This window comes from Zalophus californianus, chromosome 8 (assembly GCF_009762305.2).
Source record: "Zalophus californianus isolate mZalCal1 chromosome 8, mZalCal1.pri.v2, whole genome shotgun sequence".
Classification (NCBI taxonomy): Eukaryota; Metazoa; Chordata; class Mammalia; order Carnivora; family Otariidae; genus Zalophus; species Zalophus californianus.
Genome location: NC_045602.1, coordinates 124,125,142 through 124,147,551, shown reverse-complemented (window position 1 = coordinate 124,147,551; position 22,410 = coordinate 124,125,142). Strand labels below are relative to the sequence as shown.

General features: G+C 54.2%; 2 protein-coding genes across 10 annotated transcripts in view; one reads left to right on the top strand and one right to left on the bottom strand.

The window, feature by feature from the left end:
* The window catches only part of JPH2 (junctophilin 2), a 67,478-nt gene extending 63,869 nt beyond the window's left edge, over positions 1-3,609 (top strand). For both annotated transcript variants that reach the window (XM_027624159.2, XM_035729050.1), the window contains one exon: positions 1,114-3,609. The gene's annotated coding sequence lies outside the window, so the exon portion shown is untranslated. The remainder of the gene's footprint in view (positions 1-1,113) is intronic.
* Positions 3,610-9,550: 5,941 nt separating this feature from the next.
* TOX2 (TOX high mobility group box family member 2) overlaps positions 9,551-22,410 on the bottom strand; it is a 133,164-nt gene continuing 120,304 nt past the window's right edge. For 4 of the 8 annotated variants that reach the window (XM_027620428.2, XM_027620431.2, XM_027620433.2 and 1 more), the window contains 7 exons: positions 17,880-18,119; positions 16,729-16,899; positions 15,213-15,440; positions 14,682-14,762; positions 13,618-14,013; positions 12,800-12,930; positions 9,551-10,531 (listed from right to left, as the gene is read on the bottom strand). In XM_027620428.2, the coding sequence (XP_027476229.1) occupies positions 10,495-10,531; positions 12,800-12,930; positions 13,618-14,013; positions 14,682-14,762; positions 15,213-15,440; positions 16,729-16,899; positions 17,880-18,119 (1,284 nt within the window). In that variant the 3' untranslated portion in view covers positions 9,551-10,494. The remainder of the gene's footprint in view (positions 10,532-12,799; positions 12,931-13,617; positions 14,014-14,681; positions 14,763-15,212; positions 15,441-16,728; positions 16,900-17,879; positions 18,120-22,410) is intronic. The other 4 variants (XM_027620435.2, XM_027620434.2, XM_027620429.2 and 1 more) reach the window with 3 other exon arrangements.

Genomic DNA, 22,410 nt, shown 5'->3' with positions numbered 1-22,410 from the left:
CACCTGCACCCTGTCAGGTGAGCCCTGGGGGCTTCACTCACTCATTCATCATTCATTCATTCATTCATTTGACCACCATTTACTGGGCAGATGGTCTGCTGGGATCTAGGGATACATCAGGGACCCACTCCTGCCCTAAGAAATGGGGTGAAGATGACAGTAAACCCTTAACTTACAGCTTATTATGCAGAAGTCGGACATGCAGAGGTGAGGCAAAACAGCCTCTCCCCAGACTCCCAGTCTCACCTGAGCTTGCCTGAGACGGGCAGGCCTTCTTCTCTCGGCCCTCCCTTTCTCTCCTGCCCACTTCAGTCTGTAATCCCTCTGCCCCTGGCCTCCCCATCCCCCAGTCCTCCCTTCCAGAAACCCCCACCGTCAGTCATTCGGTGTCCCATGCTGGAGCTGGGAGGGCTTGGTAAGACCAGTGAAAATGAGCTGGGCTGGGCGGTGCTGAGCTGAAGGAGAGTGGCTCTCATGGGTCTCAGGGTGAAGTATCCACAAAACAAAATCTTTTCCCTGCTAGGACCAGCCTTCACACCATAAAACCTGTGCTTGGTGATGCTAACAGAGTTTCTGCGTCCTGCCCTGCCCCCAACCGAAGACCCCAGCCCCCCTCCTCAATCCCAGCTTAGTGTGGGCTGGAGGTTCCTACTCAGTCCCAGGACAGGAGAAGAACTCCCTGTTCAGTCACCCAGTAAATAGCCAGTGACAATATTAGCCTGGTAGGTGGTATCCTGGGGGTGAGCGCTGGGCTCCGCTGGGTCCTGTGTTCCACAGGGGATCTGGGCGTGTTGGCTGTAGGAGCTGACACTTTATGACCTGAAGGGTGGAAGGGTGAACCAGATGACAGGAGGAGGAGGGCCGGGAAGAGAGTATCAGGCACAGGGACAGCAAGGCTGGGAGAGGCCTCACGGACTTGACTCTGAACCTGTTCAGTCAGAGCCCAGGGGCAGGGCTGCCCAGGAGGCTGGGAGAGGTGGGTCCTGGCCCCAAAACACATCAAGCCTGAGGCTTGAACCGCGCCTCGAACCTGGCTCAGCCTCGTCCTTCCTCCCTCCCTCCCTCCCTCCCTCCTTCCCTCTCTCACCTGAGCCTCTTGCTGTCTCTCTGCAGAGCCAGCAGTCCCTGCTGAGGACGTGAGGACCCATCTTTCTGCATTACCAGGCAGGGTGGCCAAGGAGGACTGAACTCTGGACCTGGAGCCCTGGGGTCCAGCTCACATCCACCCCACATCCGTTTCAGGAGGCCTCGCGTGGCCCTGCGCTGGGTGGCAGTGGTGCCCAGAGGAATGGAATGTGCTGGGGATCCTCCGGGAGCTCTGTGCCCGGCGGCAGGGGAAGCCTCAAAGGAAGAGCCCTGGTCTCCTGAGCGCGCCTGTCCCTCATCCTCACCCATTCCCTCGCCTTGCTGCTAGGGTCCCCCCTCCCTGAGCTTTTGTGTGTTTTGGGAGATGTCACTAAACCAAGGTAGTAATACGAACTCCCAGCCCCTTTCCTTGCACCCCTGCCCTGATTTATTTTAACCGTCTGGCTATGGGGGGAGTGACAGATCCCCGCGGCGGGTGAGCCAGGGAGCCACCCCGCCCCCCCTCCCCGCCCCGACGGGGCAGAGGCCGTGCCTTTCGTGGGCTTCGTGCAGCACACACTCTGTCCCTTGCTTACAGATGTTCTGGATGACAAGAGAGGCAATGGACATGCTTAGTTTGAAAATCCCAGGATACAGTGCTCCTGCCTCCTCCCACCGGTTCGGTCAGCTTCCCTCCTGGACCAGTAGAAGAGGGGGAGATGTGAGGCCCTGGAGCCTGGGGTGGGAAGAAGGGCCAAGGGATGGCCCCTGTCTTTGAGTGTGCCTGAGCCCGAGGCTGCCTCGCATCTGGGGCTTCCCGTGTGCCCAGGGTGCTAAAGGGCCACCCCGCAGGAGCCCCGGAGGCTGCCAGGATAACACTAGCGGGATGTCCTGCGAATTGGTTTGTCCGTTTCCCTCACCAGGGCCCACCGCAGCCTCAAGGGAGAATGAGCATGGAAACCCGTGGAAGCCCAGGCAGATTTCCCTGGGGACAGACTCTCAGGCAGGTGCTGAAGACAGGCTATTTGTCAACGATCATTTGCCAGGGAGAGAAGAGCAAGTCTGGGGTCCCCAGTGGGTGCAGTCTGTTGGATAATGAGCCCCTTGGCTTGCTTGGCAGAAGATGGTATTTGCATGTAGCTCATTACAGATGTTTTGCACCACACTGGATCTCCAGTCCCTTGTGCTTGCTGGGCTGGGTGGAGGCTGAGGGCTCACGGGCCCATTCACCTGGGAGGACAGAGGAAAGGGCTTCTAGGCCCCTTCAAGCCCAGGGAAGGTTGTGGCAATGTCATCCAAGCAGAACCGTGGGGATGCCGCTCTCCTGCTTGTTTCTGTGGACCTTGGGGGCTTTGGTGTTTTGATCCAGCCTCCTCAGGGCAGCCCCGCAACCTGGAGTCTGTTTCTGATGAAGTTGGCCTCGCCTTTCCCCCTCGGTACTTGGGCACCTTCCTCCAGCTCCATGTGTGCTCTTTCAGGCGCCGCTGGGGCCTCATGGCGGGGCTGGAATCTTGGACTGCGTTTCTGTGGAGAGGAGCCTGCGGATTCTCCCGTCCTCAGCCAGCCTGTGGCTCTGCGTCTGTGTTTGGGCTTTTCTGGACTCCGAGGGAAGGACAGGGCTGGGCTGGGGGCACTGCTCAGGGCTGGTGGGCCCCAGGCCTCGGCTCTGAGAGCATTGTCCAGGTTTGGGGCTGGCCCAGTGCTGGAGATAAGCCTCTGGGTACCAGAGCTCCCGGGCCTAGGGTTAGGGCTGGTGCTTGGGGTGAGGGTTCTGGATGCTGCTGTCTGTACAATAATAAACCTACATCTGCTCGCAGGCTCTGGAGGAGCTGCAGGGTCTGCTTGTGGGCCCAGCCTGAGGGGCTGACTGAAGCGGGCAGGAGAGGCTGGGGGTCCGGTCTTTTTCTTACAGTTCCTATCATACCCCTTCGGGGCAGCCGAAGGGCTTCAGTGCAGATCAGAGACCTTCCAAGGCAAACCCTGGATTTCTAAAGCAGACTTCCAGAACCTTCCCTGAGAAGCGTGTGTTAGAAGAAAGAGCTGCCCTTTGAAGTTAGGTCCTCTTGGCCTCCTGTCCTGCTCAGCCACTTATGTCTCTTCTGACCCTCAGTTTCCCCACCTCTAAACAGGGAAAATAATGGTACCTCCCTCCCTCCTGAGACTGGTGGGGATTCCACAAAGTGTCGATGCTCGTGGAGGAAAGCCCGGCTGAGGAAGCAGTGGAGACATGGAGACTTGGATCATGATTGCCAAACACCCCAGTACCTCTTGCATTTTGGTTGAGGACCCCAGAAGCCCCAAAAGCATGGAGACGACCCAGGTCACAGTCAGATAGTCACAGAATGTCTCAGAGGCCCAGAGGCCACCTTCCTTCTCTACAGAGGCCCAGAGAGGAGAGATTTGCCAGGGGTCACACAGCAAGTCAGCGGCAGGAAAGCAGTTGTCCCGACTTGTGTGTGAAGAAGCACTTCCGGTGAAGGTTCTCCTGCAGCTGGCTGCCCCGTGTGACGGTTGGAGGGGCGGGTCCCTCGCCCCTCCACCTCACCCCTCCACAGGCAGCGCCCAGAGTGAGTGGGGGATCAGGACTCCCCTTTTTCTCCCCGGTGCTACCACGGACTCGCTGTGTGTCATTCCTTCCTTCCTTCTGTGCCTCAGTTTCCTCTTCTGCCAAAGAGACTAGAATCCCTGCCCATGGCTTCCTTCACAGGCAGTGCAGTGAGAACCAGATGAGGGGGATTGTGGGTGGTCAAGAGGTGTTCGAAACCCTGGAATTATCCAGGAATCCCAGGAAGAAGGAGGGGCTTGGAGGGACCACTGGAGGGGTGGCGAGGATAGGAATGAGGGAGCTGCTTAAATCGGCAGGGGTTCTAACAAAACCCACTGAGGGAAGGAGGGTCTGTAGAGTGTGTGTGTGTGTGTGTGTGTGTGTGTGTGCGTGTGTGTGTGTGTGTGTGTGTGTGTAGGAAATGGGAGTGAGGGGTGGGGTGCGTCAGAATCACCTTGGATGGTTTGAAAAGAAGGCTCATTCCTGAGCCCCCGGGAGCCTCCGTGTCAGGGAAGGTTGGCCAGAGTCAGGTGCCCCCTGGTGGCTCAGGTGTGCACGCAGACTGTCCCAGTCTTGGCCAGTGCCAGCTCTGGGAAGTTTGGCCCGTGCTCTGCCATGTCCAGCATTCATTTAAGGTGTCTTGTGCCATAGGGGAACCTGAAACCACCCCATGGGCATTGCCGGAGCCTATGACCACTGACGGCTACCTTGGGGTCTTGGCAGGAAGCTTCCAGGGCAGTGGGAAAGGACACTCAAGGAGCAAGCAGAGGTCCCTCTGTCGGGGTATCCGGACAGAAGGAACTTCAGTTTGCTGAAAAAAGAGCCCAGGACCCTGTAAGGAGGCATGTGAGCAGAGTGGAGGGGAAGTGGGGCTGGTGTGGGGCTTGCTGCTCCAGAGGGTTAGGGGGCCCTGCAGTCAGAACTCTGGCCTGGCCTCGGGTCCTCCAGCTCCTGGGGACAGCTCAGCAGCTGGAGGGCAGGGCTCCCACCCTAGGAAGGCCTCCCTCAGTGGGCTCCTCATCCCCTTCTGGTCCCTAAGAGGAAGGAAGTCGTCTCTCTGGGCAGAAACACAAGTGGGTGAAGGGTGTGTGTGGAGTGGGGTCCAGCTGGAGATAATGATAGTACACAGTGTCCCCCACCCCCGGCACCCCCAGGCCCATCCTGTCTGGGAGGAAAGCAGCTGATGCACTCATCCTCACCGGGGTGTTTGAAAGTTCCAGGGGAATTTTCACTGTAAAAGAGAAGTCTGGATAGAGGAATGCATGATCAAAGGAGGACTTCACTCCAGTGAGATTTCAGGTGTCCACAGGGGGCCTGTTTTTTTGGTCAGGGACTCCAAGGCAGAGTAACCCCTCCTCAGCTCCAGCCAATAAAAGAAAAAAGAAGTAACAACGGGGCATCCATCTGTTTCTCCTCCCACGAGACGGAGGATATTGGCGGCGTGGGGCCAGGGGTGTTCTGAGTGCTAGGATCACGCTGCCATCGTGCTGGCACCATGCTAGGATCCTGCTAGGATCATAGCCAGCCCTTAGTAACAGCCATTAATGTCACTTGCCTGCCTGGTGATATTACATTGTCTCATTAAGCTGTCAGAGCCACTCCATGGGATTGTAATTGTCGGAGATGGATAGATGGAGGGTAAGATGGAGGTGAATGGCCTGTCGCCTACTTGCACGCGGCAGAACTGGATTCAAATCCATTGTCTGTCTGACCCCAAAGCCTAACTTGGCTCCTAACCATTTTCTTCCGCCTGCTACACTGCTCTGCAGTTATCGAATATGACCACTGGGGGCCGCGATGGCTCCACACACTAGTGGTCTCATCAGTTCGCTCCTGAGAAGGAAGGCCACTTTTGTAAAAAATTCATCACCATCGCTCTCCTCTGACTTACCACAATAATAACAGCTCCTATAAATTAAGCAGTTACTATGTGCCGGGCCCTGCACTGAGCACTTCACGTGCGTTATTTCATATATTCATCACACCAGCTCTATGATTTATTTTTGTTTGTTTGTTTTTTAAAGATTTTATTTATTTGCGAGAGGGAGAGAGAGCTGGAGCAGGGGAGTGAGGGGCAGAGGGAGAGGGAGAAGCAGAGTCCGCACTGAGCAGGGAGCCCGACGTGGGACTCGATCCCAGGACCCTGAGATCATGACCTGAGCCAAAGGCCGACACTTAACAGAATGAGCCACCCAGACACCCCAGCTCTATGATTTTGAAACACCACTGTGTTTTGCAGATAAGAAACTAAGATTCCAAACCAGCTCTGTCTGTCTGTCTTCAAAGCCCATCTCTTAGCCACATCCTCCATGGAAAGCACAAATTCGATGCCTGGAGGTTGCCACTGGCTGGCAAGCTGGTTTTGCTTTGGCCAGCGCGGTGTTTTATTTTTAATTTTTTTTAATTTTGTTTATTTTTGAGAGCGAGAGAATGAGAGGGGGGAGGGTTAGAGGGAGAAGCAGACTCCCTGCTGAGCAGGGAGCCCGATGCGGGACTCAATCCCGGGACTCCAGGATCATGACCTGAGCCGAAGGCAGTCGCTTAACCAACTGAGCCACCCAGGTGCCCCAGCAGCGCAGTGTTTTAAAGCATGCTGAATTTAAATGCCTTTTGGCAGGGTCGTCACTTGCCACTCACACTTCCCACTCAACCACGCCCTGCCCTGTCGTCATCTGTCTCATTCCTTTGTTTATGTTACCTGCCCAACTCTGAGGTCATCTGAATTTGCAACTCCATTTATGCTAATGACATTTCAGGGACTGGAACCTGATCTAGAGAAAAAAACCAAAGGGGAGCTTGGAGGCTTAGGAAGGCACCCGAGAGAGATGCCAAATGGTTGTGGCTGGTGTCATTCTGGGGATGGGGGAGGCAGCCCTGTCCTGCGCTCTCCCCTGACGCGTCCCGGAACAGAACGTTCTCCGAGTCGGTCCAGCGTGCTGGCCCCGTGCCAGATGTGTGGGCCTCCTGGGACAGCCGGTGGTGGGCTGGAGGCAGATGTGGCTTGTTTTGACTCCCAGCGGTGTGATCTGGCGACTTTATGCACCCAGGCGAATCCTTCCAGAACTGGGTCACTGACGATTTCCTTTGGCCTGGCCCACGAGCCAGTGGTTGGACTTCAGCCTCGTTGCAGACTTTCTAATCAATACCAGCCACCCTGTCTGTCAGGGCTGCACTGGTTCTCCCCGGTAACTCATGTAGAAGCCTGAAGCCCCGGTACCTCAGAATGTCCCTGTCTTTAGAGATAGGTCCTGCAAAGAGGTGATCTTGGCCTTCAACAACAGACATTCTCTCACGCTCTGGGGTCTGGAAGGCCAAGATCAAAGCGTCGGCCGGGTTGGGGTCACCTGAGGCTCCTCTCTCTGGCTTGCCCATGGCTGCCTTACCTCGTGTCCTCACGTGGTCTCTCCTCTGTGCACAAGAGCTCTTCGTGTCCCCCCCCCGCCGCCCCACTATGACCAAATTTCCTCTTGTTGTAAGGACACCAGTCCAGTTGGATGAAGACCCACCCCAATGGCCTCATTTTACCTGAATCACCTCCCCCACATGCACACCAGCTACACAGACACGCCACATGCACATAATATTTATCTTATGTGCACCACGCAAACCACGCACAGACACGCACGCTGCAGACACAGGTGCACAGCACACACATGCATGCACACAAGTGCAGGTGCAAACACACCACGTGCACACCTCACCCATCGCACACACACGACACACGGGCACATGACCCACTGGCACACCGCACAGTACACCCACACTCGCACCACACGGTAAACCCAGACACACACCACCCTCAACCACCCCCAGAGCACAGGGAGCCTGGGCTGGCCCTGACCCAGGATGTGGATGCTGAGGTCAAGGGTTTGAGAACACGCACTGCCATGCGGCTCACCTTCAACCTGAGGGTAACTGTCTCTGTTCCTAACTTAGAGATCCCCACGCATGCTGTTTGGACCCAGCCGCAGCTTCTTCCAGAGAGAATTCTCCCAAAATTCTGGATGAGAATCACAATCACAGAGTCACAGCGTCTGGGGGTCCCAAATCAGAAAAGCAGGGCGTCCTAGAACCCCAGGTCAGTCCTCCAGCTCACCCCCAGTCACTGGACGGGGCACAGTCCCAACATCGCCTCACCCTGGAAGACTTTGTGGCCCCTGGTTAGGCTGGGGGCCCCTCTACTGCATTCTCCTGGCCCCTCCCCCTTTCGGACTTGGCACAGAGTGTAATTTTAGATTTTTATGATTTATAATATAAAGTTATAATTTTATAACTCAATATCACCGTTTTCCTTCTCTGCCTCCCCAGTTAGCCCTTAAGCTCCTAGGGGTGGGATCTGTGTAAGACTCCCCCAGCATCACCGGTGCTTGGCTGGGGCAGAGAGTAACTGCTCACCCGTTTGTAGTCGTGCTGGATGAACACATGGAATTTCAGTACGGTGTACTCTTGAGAGTAACGGAAGGCCCCTCCGTGCCGTGTTGCCCATCTTCCAATCGAATGTGGAACCTCCTGTGGGCCCTCCGGGGAGCAATTAGTGTTGGACAATCTTGGGACCAGCCACCCCTTCTGGGTCCGGAGGCTCGGCCTTTGCTCAGGCCGTGCCTCTGCTGCGGTTCCAGGGTGTTTGTGGGAGAAGGCGCGGGGTGGAGGGATCTGAAGCAGGTGCGTGGGCCTGGGAAGGGCTGGCTCCGTGGAGAGTGGGGTGGGCTGCAGGGGCTGCCAATCCTTACAGTGTCAGGGGCACGGCTCTAGGGTCAAAGCAACAACACGTGGCCTCGAAGTGTGGCGGGTCCAGAGCACAGACTGGCCTTGGCAGCTTGGGGGTGCCACAACCCCCGACACCTGCAGGCAGGGTATTTAGACTCCACTTGGGCATCTCGGAGCCCCCCTTGCCACCGAGAGGCCAGCCTCGGCACGCAGACGCCTCCAGAGGCCGGCGCAGCAGTGGGGGGCCGGGGTGGGGGGCTCTGCTCCGAGGCGAACACCTGATAGCCTGGCGTTCATTATTTTGGGTTGTCTGCATGGATCCCAAGGATGCTGTTTTCTCACATGTCGAAGCAGGAGTCGAATATTAAACTAAGTCATCACTGTGTTACTGACAAGCTCCGAGCAGGAAAGGAAATTGTAACCACATGAAATATTTATGCTTCACATAGCAATGATGCTGCGGGCAGCGTGTTGTTTTTGTTGTTGGTCTGGTTTTCTTTTTTTCTTTTCCAAAGTGGATTACAAAATGCCCTCCAGTGAGGAAACTGCTCTCAGAGAGATGGTGCGCCAGCCCTGGGGCTGTTTTCTGGGAGAAGGGAGGTTTTGGGATCACAGAGGGAGAGGCCTTGAGAGTGGACGGGGGAGGGAGAGGCTCCTTCTGGGTCACTGGTCCCCACCCCAAAGCAGCCATGTAACGAGGCCCAGCAGGGGCAGCTCCCAAAAGCTCCTCCATACCAAGAACTGTTATTTTTCCAGATGCAGTTAAAATCGTCACATAATTATTTATTACATTTTTTTTGTGTAAGTGTCACCACCTAACATCTGCCAGGAAACCTGGGTTAGAGTCCCTTGTCTGGGCTGCCCCTTACATTCAGGTTTGGAGAAGCCCCCCGCCCCCTCACCCCAGGCTCCCTGAACCCACCTCTCGCCTCCACCAGACGGGGAGCCTGCCCCCTGCATGGCCAGTGCTCTGTGCCCATAACCCCTGCTCATCACCAGACTGGCGCGTGTTGGTGCCACCGTCCTCCTACTTCCGGAGGCGACAACACTGAGGCCGGGGTGGCCCTGCCGTCTGCGCAGATCGTTGGGGAGAGTACATGGCAGGTGAGCCTGGACCCCAAGCCCGCTGACATCAAGGGCTCTGTCAGCCCACGGAGCTGCCACCAAACGCCTTGTCCAAAGGCCTGGCTCCGGCTTGCCAAGGGCACGAAGAGACAGACGGATTTTCAACTTTTCAGAAGTTTTATTATAAAGAAACCGAGAGAAGCACTGGGCACCGGGACGGACACTTGCCAGGGCCAGGAAACTGCTGCAAACAACGTTAAGAACCAAAACCCAAACCAAACCCGAAAATCACACACACGTTATGATACACTGCATTTCTCTTCTCAACTTTGCTTCATAAATAGACAAAAGTCGTTGTTGGCAATTTTAAATAGACAGACACGGGGTTAAAAACCAGAAAAAAAAGCGCAACGTCTCCAAGCGTGGCTCTAAGCGGTCCCGCTCTCCCTGTTACAGGGACGAACACAGTTCGGCAGCCGCTTTTGTGCTCATCCCCAAGAGAAAACTTAAAAAAAAAAAATATGTGCTAAGGGGTCATATAAAATGCTCTTCACCTTAAAGGAAACTACTCCCCTCCCCCACAAAATCATCTTATCGACGACGACGTCTTCAGCACGGTTCTAAAACACTTAGGCAACTACTTACATGGAGCCAACAGTTTAGAGGTTTGGTGATCTGTGTTCACTCGGTGAAGCCGCATTCGCATGTCCTCGGCCAGGTGGCCGGGCCCATGCCTCTGGGGTGCGTTTCGGTCAGAAGGCGGCCCCTCTGGGCGGGGGAGCCCCGGGAGCGTGGGCTGGGGCCGGACGTCCAGACACGGAGCACGGAGTGCAGGGCGAGGGGCGGGGTCCGCAGTAGCCCTGGAGCAGGCAGGTGGGGGGGGGGCAGGAGGTTCCCGCGGGTGCTGTGGGCGGGCGGGCGGGCGGGCTGGCCGCCTGTGCAGGGTCTGCTGGGAGGTCGAGGAGGAGACTCGGCCCTGGGGCGTCGTCGTGGTGTCACTGCTTTCTTCCCGGTCATCCTGCTTCCTGCCCGGGGTTCCCTCCTGCTGTGGGCCCTTCAGGCTCTGAGCAGTGCCCCTCCAGCAAGCCTCAGGGAGGACAGGGGAGGCGGGATTAGGTGAGGTAGAGCGACTTATCCCTGGGGAGCAGGCTGGGGAGAGAGGAGGGCTGTCAGAGCCTTGGGAGCCCAGCTGGGCCTGGGGGCGGCGCCAGGCCACCTGCTCACTAGCCTCAGCCCCACCCTGGAGGTGCCCCCTTCAGCCCCAGCCCGGAGGCGCCCGCCGCCCCTCTGAGCAGGTGCGCGCGGGTCCCTCCCCGACGGTCGGGCCATAAGCCACCAGCCCAGCTCCCCTCCTGGAATCCCCTCCTGGAATCACCCCAGGTGATCCCCAGGCCTCCGCGCTGCGGGAAGGTGGTCCCAACACTGCCCAGCTCTCGGTTCCGGGTCCGAGCTTAGTCATTTGCAAACTTCACACAGAATCACAGGAAGGCAGGCGCCTTTTGTGTTTTTAAAATAGGGCGCTCCCTTATCGAGAGCCACGGGGGCCTTGAGGCCATCATGCCAAGTGAAGTAAGTCCGAGGAAGACGAGTAGCGAGAGCATCGGGTGATCTCACTTACATGTGGGACCCACGCAAACCCCAAACCAAGCTGACAGAGCCAGAGAACAGAATGCTGGTTGCCAGGGGTGGGGGGATGGGTAAAATGGGGGAAGGGTCAAAAGTATAAACTTCCAGGGAGAAGATGAATAAGCCTCGGGGATGCCATGTGCAGCGTTGGGACTACAGTTAATAATACTGCATTTTTGTAAGTTTCTGTATTTGAAAGTTGCTAAGAGAGTAGCTCTTACAAGTTACCACGGGACAAGGAAACCGTCTGTAAGCGAGATGCTGCCTAGACTCAGGCGGTGATCAGTCCCCAGCACACACCAGCCTACTGCAGAGCGTATGCCGTACACCTGCAACTAATACGCCAGTTCTCCCTCATTAAAAAAAAAAAATTAAGTAAAGCAGGGCACTGCAGTGGTCTGCCCTCCGTGTTGGGGGGAAGCTCGGACACGTTCCATAATGTCCATTAAAGAGCCCCCAGCCCCACACTCTGACTGGGAAGGGAGCCTGCGGCAGGAGGGTGGGGTGGGAGGGTCTGCACCTGCGGGGGGTTGGGGACGGGGATTCCGGCTGAGCCGAGTCCACCTGCGCAGGTAGACTCCCACCGGGCACCGGCCGTCAGCCGTGGGCCACATGCCGTGTCTGCTGGCTCACTGGCGGGCGGGCTGGTGAGGGGCAGAAAGGCCAACGGCCGGGGCTAGGGGCAGCCGAAGCTGCCTGTCCCCCACACGTCACGGATTCCAGGCTGTGGAGCCGCTGCTGGGGCTTACAGACCCCAGGGGTGGCCATGGGATTGGTCCTTGCCAGGAGAATGGGAGTCAGGATTGGCGGGGAAAGGAATTGGGTGCCCTCTCTGCCCCATTTCCCTCTTCGGCTGCTGAAATGAAAGGTCAGTGACTTTTGGAGCAGGAAGACCTTCGAGAGGAAGGGCCGCCAGCATGTCATTGAAAGGCTAAGAGGCTAAGAGGGCACGATGGGTGGGGAGGCCCGGAGGCTGAGGTCCACATAAGGACCACGGAGAAGCCAAGTGGCCTGGGGGTTGGTGTGTCAGGGGGTGCTGGGCTGTAGCAGTGGGGGTCCCAGTAAGGTGTGTGGCTCCTGGTGTCGGCTCGTTGGCCCTCCGCCGAGGGTGCGGTGGATGCCGCAGGTGCCTCCCCCAGATCCCCTTTCCTGCCCTCCCAGAAGCCTCTGCTCCAGAGAGCTGCCCTGGGCTGGATGAGAGCTGCCTCCTCCAGGGGCCACACTCCCCGGGGGCAGCCCACAGCCAGTGGCTGACTGAGCTGGGGAACAAAAAGCCCTAACCTCAAGGCCGGACGCAGTCAGCGGTGCATGGGCACCAAGCTCTGGTGGAATCAGGCTGAAGCGAGTCTCTGGCTGAGCAACCCTCCCCCCGGCTCCTTCCCTGGCCCTGTCCCACCTCCCTCCCTCCCTCCCTTTCTCCTCTCCACATCATCAAGGGAGCCCAAATCCTGCTGCCCAGCCTCCGCTTCTAGGGAACCCGACGGAAGACAGAGGCCCCATCCGTGAGTGTCACAAGGCGACCCTTGTGGAGAAAACCAGGACGGCAAGAGAGAGAGCCAGACTGAAGCTGGGCCCTTTTCCCAAGCAGAGCCCTGGCGTCAGACCGGCTGAGTCCTTCTGGGGTCTTGCTTTGTTCTGCATCTTCTCGTGAAGACGGCGGGCAGCCAGCCCCCATGGGGCACGGTCGCGGGGCCACCGTGACCCACAGGGCCTCGCCTCCCCCCACCCCTGGGTGGCCCGTGCCCCCTCTTCGGCTCGGGCGGCATCGGCGGAGATGGGGGGAGGACCCACCTGCACGTGCTGACGCCACACTCCGCGCTGGGGTAACTGCTGTCCCAGTCCCCGCTGCTGCTCGGGGGGTTGGACGGGCCAGGTGAGCGGGGGCCTGAACCACTGGGGAACTCGGAGATGTGAGGGAAGTCCTGCCAAGGGGGAAGGAGGCGGGTGAGCAAGGCAGAGATGATGGGGTGCACAGCGCAGGCCGCAAGCAGGGGGCAGGAACTCTCCGTGTCCGCGGGAGTTCATAGGGACACTTCCTCTGGCTTCTATAAAGCCTCCCCTCTGCCTCTCTGCCTGGAATGCTTCTTCCTTTTCCCTGCAGAGCACCTTTTGGAAAATTCAACCCTTCTCCTAGCTGCATCTGGGGGGTGGAGGGCTCTGCTTTCAGGGTCTTTCTTTTTCTGGCCTCAGTTTCCCAGTCTGCAAAATGGAGTTGTTGTGCTGAGCCACGTGAGTCTGTGGAATGTTCAGTGGGTCAGGCCTCCAAGGCTTTGGGGAGAGCCGGGGGCCGGGGCTGATCCGGCAGAAGCTGCATGGCCTCAGTGCCTCGGGCCAGAGAGCAGAACTGGACGGAGGATAGGAGAAGGAGGGCCTGGGGTATCCTAAGACTCTGAAGACTGTCTGGGAACTTGTCAACTGTTCGCTGCAGCCAGTACACCTCAGGGAAGGTGTACTAGACCCATTTCACGGATGTGGTGACTGAGGCTCAGAGAGGTAAGGCGCTGAGGTGGTGCTGCCGGTGAGGGCCTGGGCTGCTATCCGAAACCCCGAGCTGCCTGCCTTCCCCACCCAGGGTCCTGAAGAGCACGTTCCCACTGGGCACTGCTTACCTGAGGCCCTGGAGGTGAGGGGCTCATAGCCAGTTGCACCTGCAGTGCCATGGGAGTGGGCAGGACCGGAGCCTGGGGGCCTGGAGACATGCTGACAGGTGGACTGAGGAGGGCGCCCTGGGCGTGGGGTGGCAGGGGCAGCTGCTGGTGCAGTGGGGGGCTGAGCGGGAAGGAGGGTGGCGGCGGCGAGGACGCGCTGAGGCCCGGCAGCAGGGACTTGGAGCCCAGCGTCCGGGCCAGGCTGGCCGGAGAGGCCCCGCTGCGGAAGGCCTGCAGGTCCGACGGCGTCAGGAAGGAGGCCAGGCCCGGCATGGCATACATGGGCTGCTTGGGTGGCAGCATTTTGGCCGGCGGGTTTGCCTGAGTGCCCTTGGTCTCACCCTGCTCTGGAGAGCTCTGCAAGGAGACAGACACCGGTCACTCTGGAGAAGACGGAGAAGCCAGAACTTGGGCCGTGAGACCCGCTGGGTCTGCTACCCGCTGGGTCTGCTACCCGCTGACATGGTCCGTGGCCGGCTCTCTGGCCCCTTGGCGGGGAGCTATGGGCTAACCAGAGGTAATCCCAGGGCCTCGGTGCACTTGGCTCTGACCATCCAACCACCCCCTGCGTTAATTCCTGGGGCTCCCCTGCCTGTGAGGAAGCCCAGCCTCCTCAGCCTGGCCTGTGAGGCCGGCCTCATCCAGCCGGGCCATCCTCCATGCTCCTCTCCAGCCTCTATGCCTTTGCCCGTGCTGTTCCCTCAACTTGGAACGCCCTCCCTTCTTGGCCCTTTGCGGCCTGACCCACATGCCCTGTGCTCTGTGACAGCTTCCAGACAATGCACCTACACTCCTCTGGATTTCAGGCCCGCTGCTCAACCCTACTGAATGCCGGGGTCTCGCTGGAAGAATGAGGTGAAACGAAATGCACGTAAAGTGCCGGCATGAGCGTGGCATACAGCAGGTGCACGAGAGAAGTGACCCCACTGGGCTTATTCATCCTTTCCAGGAACTAGGGCGCTGACCATTCCCATGGGCCTCAGCACCCCCCTTATCAGGGCTGGGCCAATGGGCCAGGGTGTTACCTTGGAGACGAGGCTAGCCCTGTAGGCCGCCAGAGCCTTCAGATACTCCTTCTTTGCCGCTTCGGTCTTTCTCTTGTAGGCCTGAAAGATCCAAGACATGGGCAACATTGGGGAGAGGTCAGGCGATCGGCCGGAGGTCCCGCCGCCGGTAGCTAGCATTTGCCTCTGAGCTGGTTCTGCTCCCTGTTCTCCCTGGACGCCCTTGAGAGGGGCCAGGGGCACACGGTCAGTGGGAGAGGAAGCCTGGACTCCAGGCTGGCACGGCTGGACGGACAAGACAGACAGAGATGCTTATTCTTGCTTAACAGAAGAGGAAGCAGGAATCAGAACGGTTAAGCCGCTAGTGAACTCTGCTGGCAAAGAGGGGACCCGGAAGGGCTCTAGCGTCCCAGCTTACAGATGGGCAAACTGAGTCCAGGAGAGACCACCCCCCCCGCAGGAGGCTGTTCCTGATTTCAGACATTCCAAGTCTGTCATTGGCTCCAGGGCCTCAACGCCCCAAGGGGAGGTCCCTGGAAGGGCCAGACTCACCTGCTTCTGCTCCTCTCCCAAGCTGTCCCACATGGAGGCCACGATTTTGGACACATCCCCGAAGGTGGCACTGGGGTTCTGTCCCTTGATGGCAGCCTGAGTGTCTCTGAAGAAGAGTGCATAGGCTGACACAGGCTTCTGCGGCTCGTTGGGGTCCTTCTTCTTCTTCTTCTTTGGGTTCTTGGTCTTTTTTCCTGGGTCAGTTGAAGGTCTCTTCTCTCCTGACATCTGCACAGGTGAGAGGAGTCAGGAAAGCAGAGACGCCAAGGGCCTCCCCCTACGGGCTCCCCACCCCTGCCTGAGGCTCAGGGGATCTTCCTCAGATCTTCCTCCCACCACCTGTCTGTCCGGCTCTGTGCATGGGCCACCCTGGACTCCAGAGCAGGCCACGTGGGCCACACTGTCATGCTCACCGTTCCCTGGTGAGGGAGGCAAAGGACACACACACACACACACACGTGCACACACACATGCGTGCTCACATGCACACACACACTCAAAAGCACACACGCGTGCACGCTCACATGCACACACACGCACACTCACATGCACACACACGCTCACATGCACACACGCACGCTCACAAGCACACACGCACACGTGCTGGGTAGGAGCTAGGAACCCTGGAGTTTTTGTTTAACTCATGAATGAAAATCAGCAAGGTGGCAAAGTTGACTCAAAGAAATATGAGAGAAACTGCCCTACAGAGCAATGAAACGATCACCTTTGGGGCTTTTAATCTTTTCTCCTGGGCAGAGGTCATTTGCACCTCTACAGGGAGAACTTAATTTGCCTTTTAATCAGACAAAAATTGTTTACTTCTCTGCCGCTTCTTTCCCAAGGTAACATGTACCTTTACAGAGTGTAGAATCCCCGAATGGGTCATGAGTAATGAATCCCGACAAAGGTACGTTCTCCTAGAGAATCTGGGGGCTCCCGCGCAAGCCTGCAGACAGCGTGCGGTTGGCCATTGAAAGCGTGCACAACCCTGTGCACGGCCCTATTTCCGAGTTTTGAGGATATCAATTTTTCTTAACCATTCTCCCTTCTTGTGATCACAAATAATCCCCAAAGATGATCCTTAGTCACAGAAGATCGGTGTCTTCCACCAACTTCCAGGTGTGTGAATTGGGGCAGGGGGCTTGGTGCCCGGGGCCCTGTGAAATGACTGGACAGGAAAGAGGTTATGTGACTCGGTGGGTGAGGCCTCACTCGAGACACCTGGCCTTGGAAGCAGGACCACAATCCTGTGAGTGTGCGACTCGGGGCTTGCGGGATGGGAACCATGTAGGGATGCTTGCCACAGACTTCAGTGGGTCACCAGTAGGACCCTCAGGCCCCACGGGGACCAGGAATTTGGTCAAAGGTCCTGGATCCTACAGTGAAGACGGTCACTTTCTGCACCAAGCAGATGAGGGTGACACCAGGAATTGATAGGGAATTCGTGGGCCCCTGGGCAAGATTCAGGCCTCCATGTCTAAGGGACAGCGAGGGGAAGCCGGTAGCCATGCTGCACCTGTTCCTGCCTCTCTCTGCAGCCAGACTGACGTAACCTCTCTGGGGCCTTGGTTTTCCCATCTGTCAGTCGGAGAGGACAATGGCCCTGACCACACAGGGCCGTCATGAGGATCCCATGGGTTAATGCTGGTGATGTGCTTACAACAGTATTCGGCACCAACAGTGTCTGCTAAATGAAAAAGAAAATAAAAACCGCTCCTGCTTGGCCTACTGTAGAGACCAAGTTGTTTTGGGGATGCAGCCGGACCAGACCCAGAGGCACCCACCCAGCCCAGGCAGTCAGGGCCCCTGCCAGGTCCAAACTGCCCACCCCGGCGTCTGCAGGGCCACCGCGTGGAAAGGGGTGAGAGCCCTGAGGAAGCAGAAGGGGAGCTGGGAGTTGGGGGATCAAGTTTAGATTCTGCCACAGGCTCATTGGGAGAGTCGCTGTGAGCGAGGCCGTCCCTGGGCTCTCCGGCCTCTGTTTTCTGCCCCAGTAAAACACGGTGCCTTCCGGAGCCAGGGAGAGTTGTCAGTGCGAAAGGAGGACAAGCCTGGACAGCTGGTGACCTCTCAGCCCTGACGTGTTCTTCAGAGGCAGGATCACCCATGACTCTAGGGATGCTGGGGGTGGGGGCATGTACCCAGCCGGGGGAGGGGTCAGTTTCGGTGCTGCCCAGGTGTCCTCTGCTGGGCCGCACAGCTCTGTCAGAGTATCTTCTCTTAAAAGGCCAAAGTGACCATAAGACGTGACCCTGAGGATCCTGCCGATGCCATCAATGTCACTGAAATGACCCACTGGCCATTGAGGAATAAGACTTCACGTTTTCACAGGATTCTCTCATCCAGCCCCTGGCCGTGGGTGAGTGTCATCTCTGCTTTATACACAGGCCGTGGGAGTGGACGGACACAGCTTGGCAAGGACGCTGCTAACTTAGCGGCTGCAGCCAGAAATCCCAAATTCCAAGCAGGGCCTTCTCCACTGCCCAGGGGCTCCGGCCGGTGGGCCCTGTTCTACCTGCTGATTTTCTTCCTCTGTGTCCTCCAGCAAAGGACACAGTTGCGCTCTTGCGGTCTGGTCTCAACGCGGGTGATGCCTGTTGCCACGCAGGGCCCACGCACCTGCTGACGGAAGGGCATCTTAGGGCCCTGCGTAGCCGCCCTACCTACCTTGAGATGCGCTTCTGATTCCTCCTCCTGAGTTGAACTGGAGGGGGAAGGCGTGGCTGACTTGCTCCCTGGGGGGGACGGGGAGCTGTGGGCGATGCCACTCCGGATGCCCATCTGAGAGATGAGCTGGGACTGGCTGAGGGCGCTCATGTGGCTGGCCAGCATCGCTGGGCGGCCCAGCAGGGGCCCTGGCCGGCCCGAGTCGTAGGCGGCAACTTCCGAGTGGACCATCTCCTGGATCTAAGAGAGGAGAATGGGGCATGGTGAGTTAGAGAGGACCTGCCCGCCACCATCACGTCCACACACGGCGGGACTCAGAGGAGGGACGTGCCGAGGAGAAGGGTGGCCAGCTCCACGTGAGCTGTACTTTCCCAGGCCCGGGTGAGTGTGGCCCTTCTACTCTGACCCCTGCGAGACTGGAGCACCTGGGGGCGGCCTACAGCTCCTTGACAGTTTGCCTTCTGTTGAGAGTCACCCCGGACAGCCGGTCAGCAGCTCAGCCCTTGCTAGACAGCTCAGGCCAGCAGCGAATTGATGGTTTTGTGACATCAAATCCTCCCTCCTGGAACATGTGTGTCTCTTCATTTACTCACTGTGCGGGCCAACAGCAAAGAGTGCAGAGGCTCAAAGCGGACCGCGTTTTGAAGCCTGGTCCAGCTACGTATAAGTTGGGTGACTCTGGCTAAGTTACTTAACCTCTCTGTGCCCCAGTTTCTTCATCGGAAAAATTCAGATAATAATTAAACCTACCTTCAAGGGTTGGTTAGGATGAAATGTGCCTGGCACCTAGTAAGCCATATATTGTGTAAGGGTTTGTAAAACACATAGAATAAATAAATCTCTTAATAAAGCTATGTACTTCTCTTCCTCTAAGTCAGTAATTTTCGTGTTAAATCTTCCCTATGATATTTCTAACTGGTCATTTTGGGAATATAAGAAAGCTCCTGATTTTTACATACAAGCAGTGCTCACACTAAACACCTATGTGGAACAGTGTGTCCTTTTCACCTAAATATTTTAAATATATACACACACACACACACACTGTGGAGTGAGGCATACCAATCTGCATACTCTTGTAATTATTTTTATTGCCTTGGCACCTGTGTTTATTTTCCCTTTGTTATTTCTGACGCCGAGTAGCTGTGTTTTCCTCGCACGTTTTCTTCATTAGGCAAGCTCATGGATTTTCCCATTTTCTTATGTGGGAGGTTTTTTCCTCCTCAAAAGAATCAAATTTCAAATTTGTTTATCACTTCTTCTCCGTTTTCTGATTCCTTAATATCTAATCTTCTGTATCTTTATTAATTTCGTCCTCTGATTCTAAAAGATGGGTGACTGTTGTTTCTGCCCCCCCACCCCGATTTTGGTCATGTTTCTAATTCATTCTTTTCATTCTCTACGTTTAGAAATATGTCTAATGCCACGAAGTTGCCTCTGGGCATGACTTTGACATTTCTCATAGAATTCACCATGAAAGATTTTCATTAGTGTTCTCTTCTGTGTGTTTATTTTCTATTTCAGTTTTTATTTTCTTTCATCCAAGAGTTGTTTAAAAAACGTTTTGGAAAAAGAAAGTTTTGAAATTTGTAAGAGGTTCATTTTTTGTTTGTTTCTTTTCCCTTTGCTACTGATTTCTAGTAACACAAGTGATCAAAGGACATCGTCTGTACCACTTGTACTTTTGAGACTGTGGTAAGGTTTCCTTTGGGACCGAAATATGTTTATACTTTGTATCTGCTCCACAGGCCTCAGGAACAGGGTGAGCTTGTGTGCAGATTAACCTGCTCCATTAGTAGCCTCGTGGAATGATTTTGATTCCTTCCTTACTTTTTTGGCACGTCTAAGTTGCCTGAAACTTTTCTGCTTCCATCACAATCTTCCTTCAACACTTAAAGTGTTTTGTTTGGGGACTTTGATGTTGTTTTTTATTGCAAAAGGAAAACTCCAGTTACGCCTTCATTATGGATTAAATGTTAATATTATTATAAAGCACCTTCCTTTTGCCTTCAATTCAGCGGAGTCTGATCTGAACATCGCCATCCTTGCCTGGATATGTATTTGTTTGAATTTGTCTGGTGTGTCCTCAGTTCTGAGGAACTTTCTTTTATAGGTTTCTCTTCACTTCCATTTTTTGGGGGGGTTATCTTTGGCAAATGCTGTCATTTGTGTTATGTGCTTTTTGAAAGACTGATTTTCATATTTTCCATGGCTACTTTGGGTCCCATACTTTCTTGAGTTACATATATAAGTTAGTTACATAAATACATACTTTTTAAACTGTCTATTTCATCCAGATTTTAGCACTAATAGCATATACCTAGGATAATATTATCATATTTTTAACCTGCTCTATGCTTTTTGTAGTTAAATTTCCAATTGCAATACTGTGAATGCCTGTTGTTTTTGAAAACTTTCCTTCTCAAAGGTTTATATGTTTTAACTATCTACCCAAAGAACCAGTTCTTATATTAAAAAAAGAAACAATTTGACAAGTTTTCTAGGAATTAAATTTTGCTTTTCTCTGAATGTTGACCTCAGGTATCATCAGTGGCTTTTTATGTAGCTTTCAAATTAAAAAAATTTTTTATACTTTCACATTTTCTTTTCTAATAATATTAGTATCTAGGGCAGAGGTTCAAACATGGACCATTTGCCGAGGAACCTGGCCATGTCTAGAGACGTTTCTGGCTTTCACAACTGGTGTGTGTGTGGAGGTGGTGCTACTAGCATCTAGTGGGTAGAGGCCAGGGATGCTGCTGAATGTCCTACAGGCTGTAGAATGCCCCCTACACACACACACACACACACCCCAAAGTATTATGTATCCCAAAATGTCAATTGTGCTGAAGTTGAGAACCCTTGCTCTGTAGCTATGATTTTTTTTCCCCGTGGGGAGCATTTTAACTGCATCATATAAATATTTTTATAAATATTCTAGAACTGGAGATTTTATTTTTTTAACCTAAAGTTATTTGGAGAAGAGTCTTTATTTAACGTATCCTTTTGTTATCATGGTCAGAAAACCTGATTCCTAGAATTTTATCTTTTTGGTATTGGGTTTTCATTATGGCTTAGGGTATGATCATTTTTGGTAAAATGTTCCTCTGCATCTGAAATCATGTTTATGCTGTAATATACACATTTCTCTCTGTGTCTATTCAATAAACTGTTTTGACTACTTCAGCTGTGAGATCTCAAGAAAAATGAGTTAAAGCAGCTCCCATGCTCCTGTGTTCCCGTTTCTCTATGGAATTTAAACAGGTTTCCTCACATATATTGATGTGACATTATTCATTCCTATAAATGTTCCAGAATGCTATATTTTCATGATGGCTTCTCCTTCTTAATAAAAAAATCCAGCATCTTCGCCTCAATTAATGTTTTTATGTTAGATCTGACTTTACCTGTGATCCATATCTCTTTATTTTTCCATTTTATTATTGTTCTGCATCACTTTAAGTGTACACCTTGTAAACAGTGTATAGGTAGATTTTGGTTCTGAGCACTTTTTGTGAAATATATATTTTATTATTATAGAAATCATAGAGAAACCCAAGAAACAGACTTCAAGTGCACTGTTTCAAAGAGTAAAAGATTTTACAAAGAATTCGATTAAAAAATGGACAAAGAACTTGAATAATATTTTGAAGACATACAAGTGGCCAATAGGTTCATGAAAAGGTGCTCAACAGCACTCATCATCAGGGAAATGCAAATCAAAACCACAATGAGATACCATCTCTCATCTGTTAGAATGGCTATTGTCAAAAAGATAAGAGATACAGGGTTGTGAGTTTGGTCCCATCTTGGGCTCAATGCTGGGCATGGAGACTACTAAAAAAAAAAAAAAGATAAGAGATCAAAGTGTTGGCAAGGCTGTGAAAAAGGGGGACACTTGTGTGCTGTTGGTGGGAATGGAAATTGGAGCAGCTACAATGGAAAACAGTCTGGAGGTTCCTCAAAAAATTAAAAATAGAACTACCATGTGATCCAGCCATACCACTTCTGGGTATTGATCCAAAAGAAATGGAATCACTACCTTCAAGAGATATCTGTGTTCCCGTGTTCACTGCATTATTTACCATAGCCGAGACATGGAAACAACCTTGTATCTTTGAACAGATGAATGGATAGAGAAAATGTGGTACATATGTACACTGTAATTTGACCATAAAAAAGGAGGAAATTCTGCTTTTGCGACAGTATGGATGGGCCTGGAGGGCAGTATACCAAATGACGTAAGTCAGGCAGAGAAAGACAAAGACTGTAGTTTCTCACTCATGTGGGGGTCTAAAAAAGCCAAACTCAAAGAAAGAGAGAGAGAATGGTGGTTGCCAGGGCCAGGGGCTGGGGAAAATGCGTGAAGGTGGTCAAAGTGTACAAATTTCTAACTGCAGGATGAATAAGTTCTGGGGATCTAATGTACAGCATGGGGATTCTAATTAACAATACCTATTATATACTTGAAAGCTATTAAGAATGTCGATCTTAAAAATTATCACCACACACACACACACACACACACACA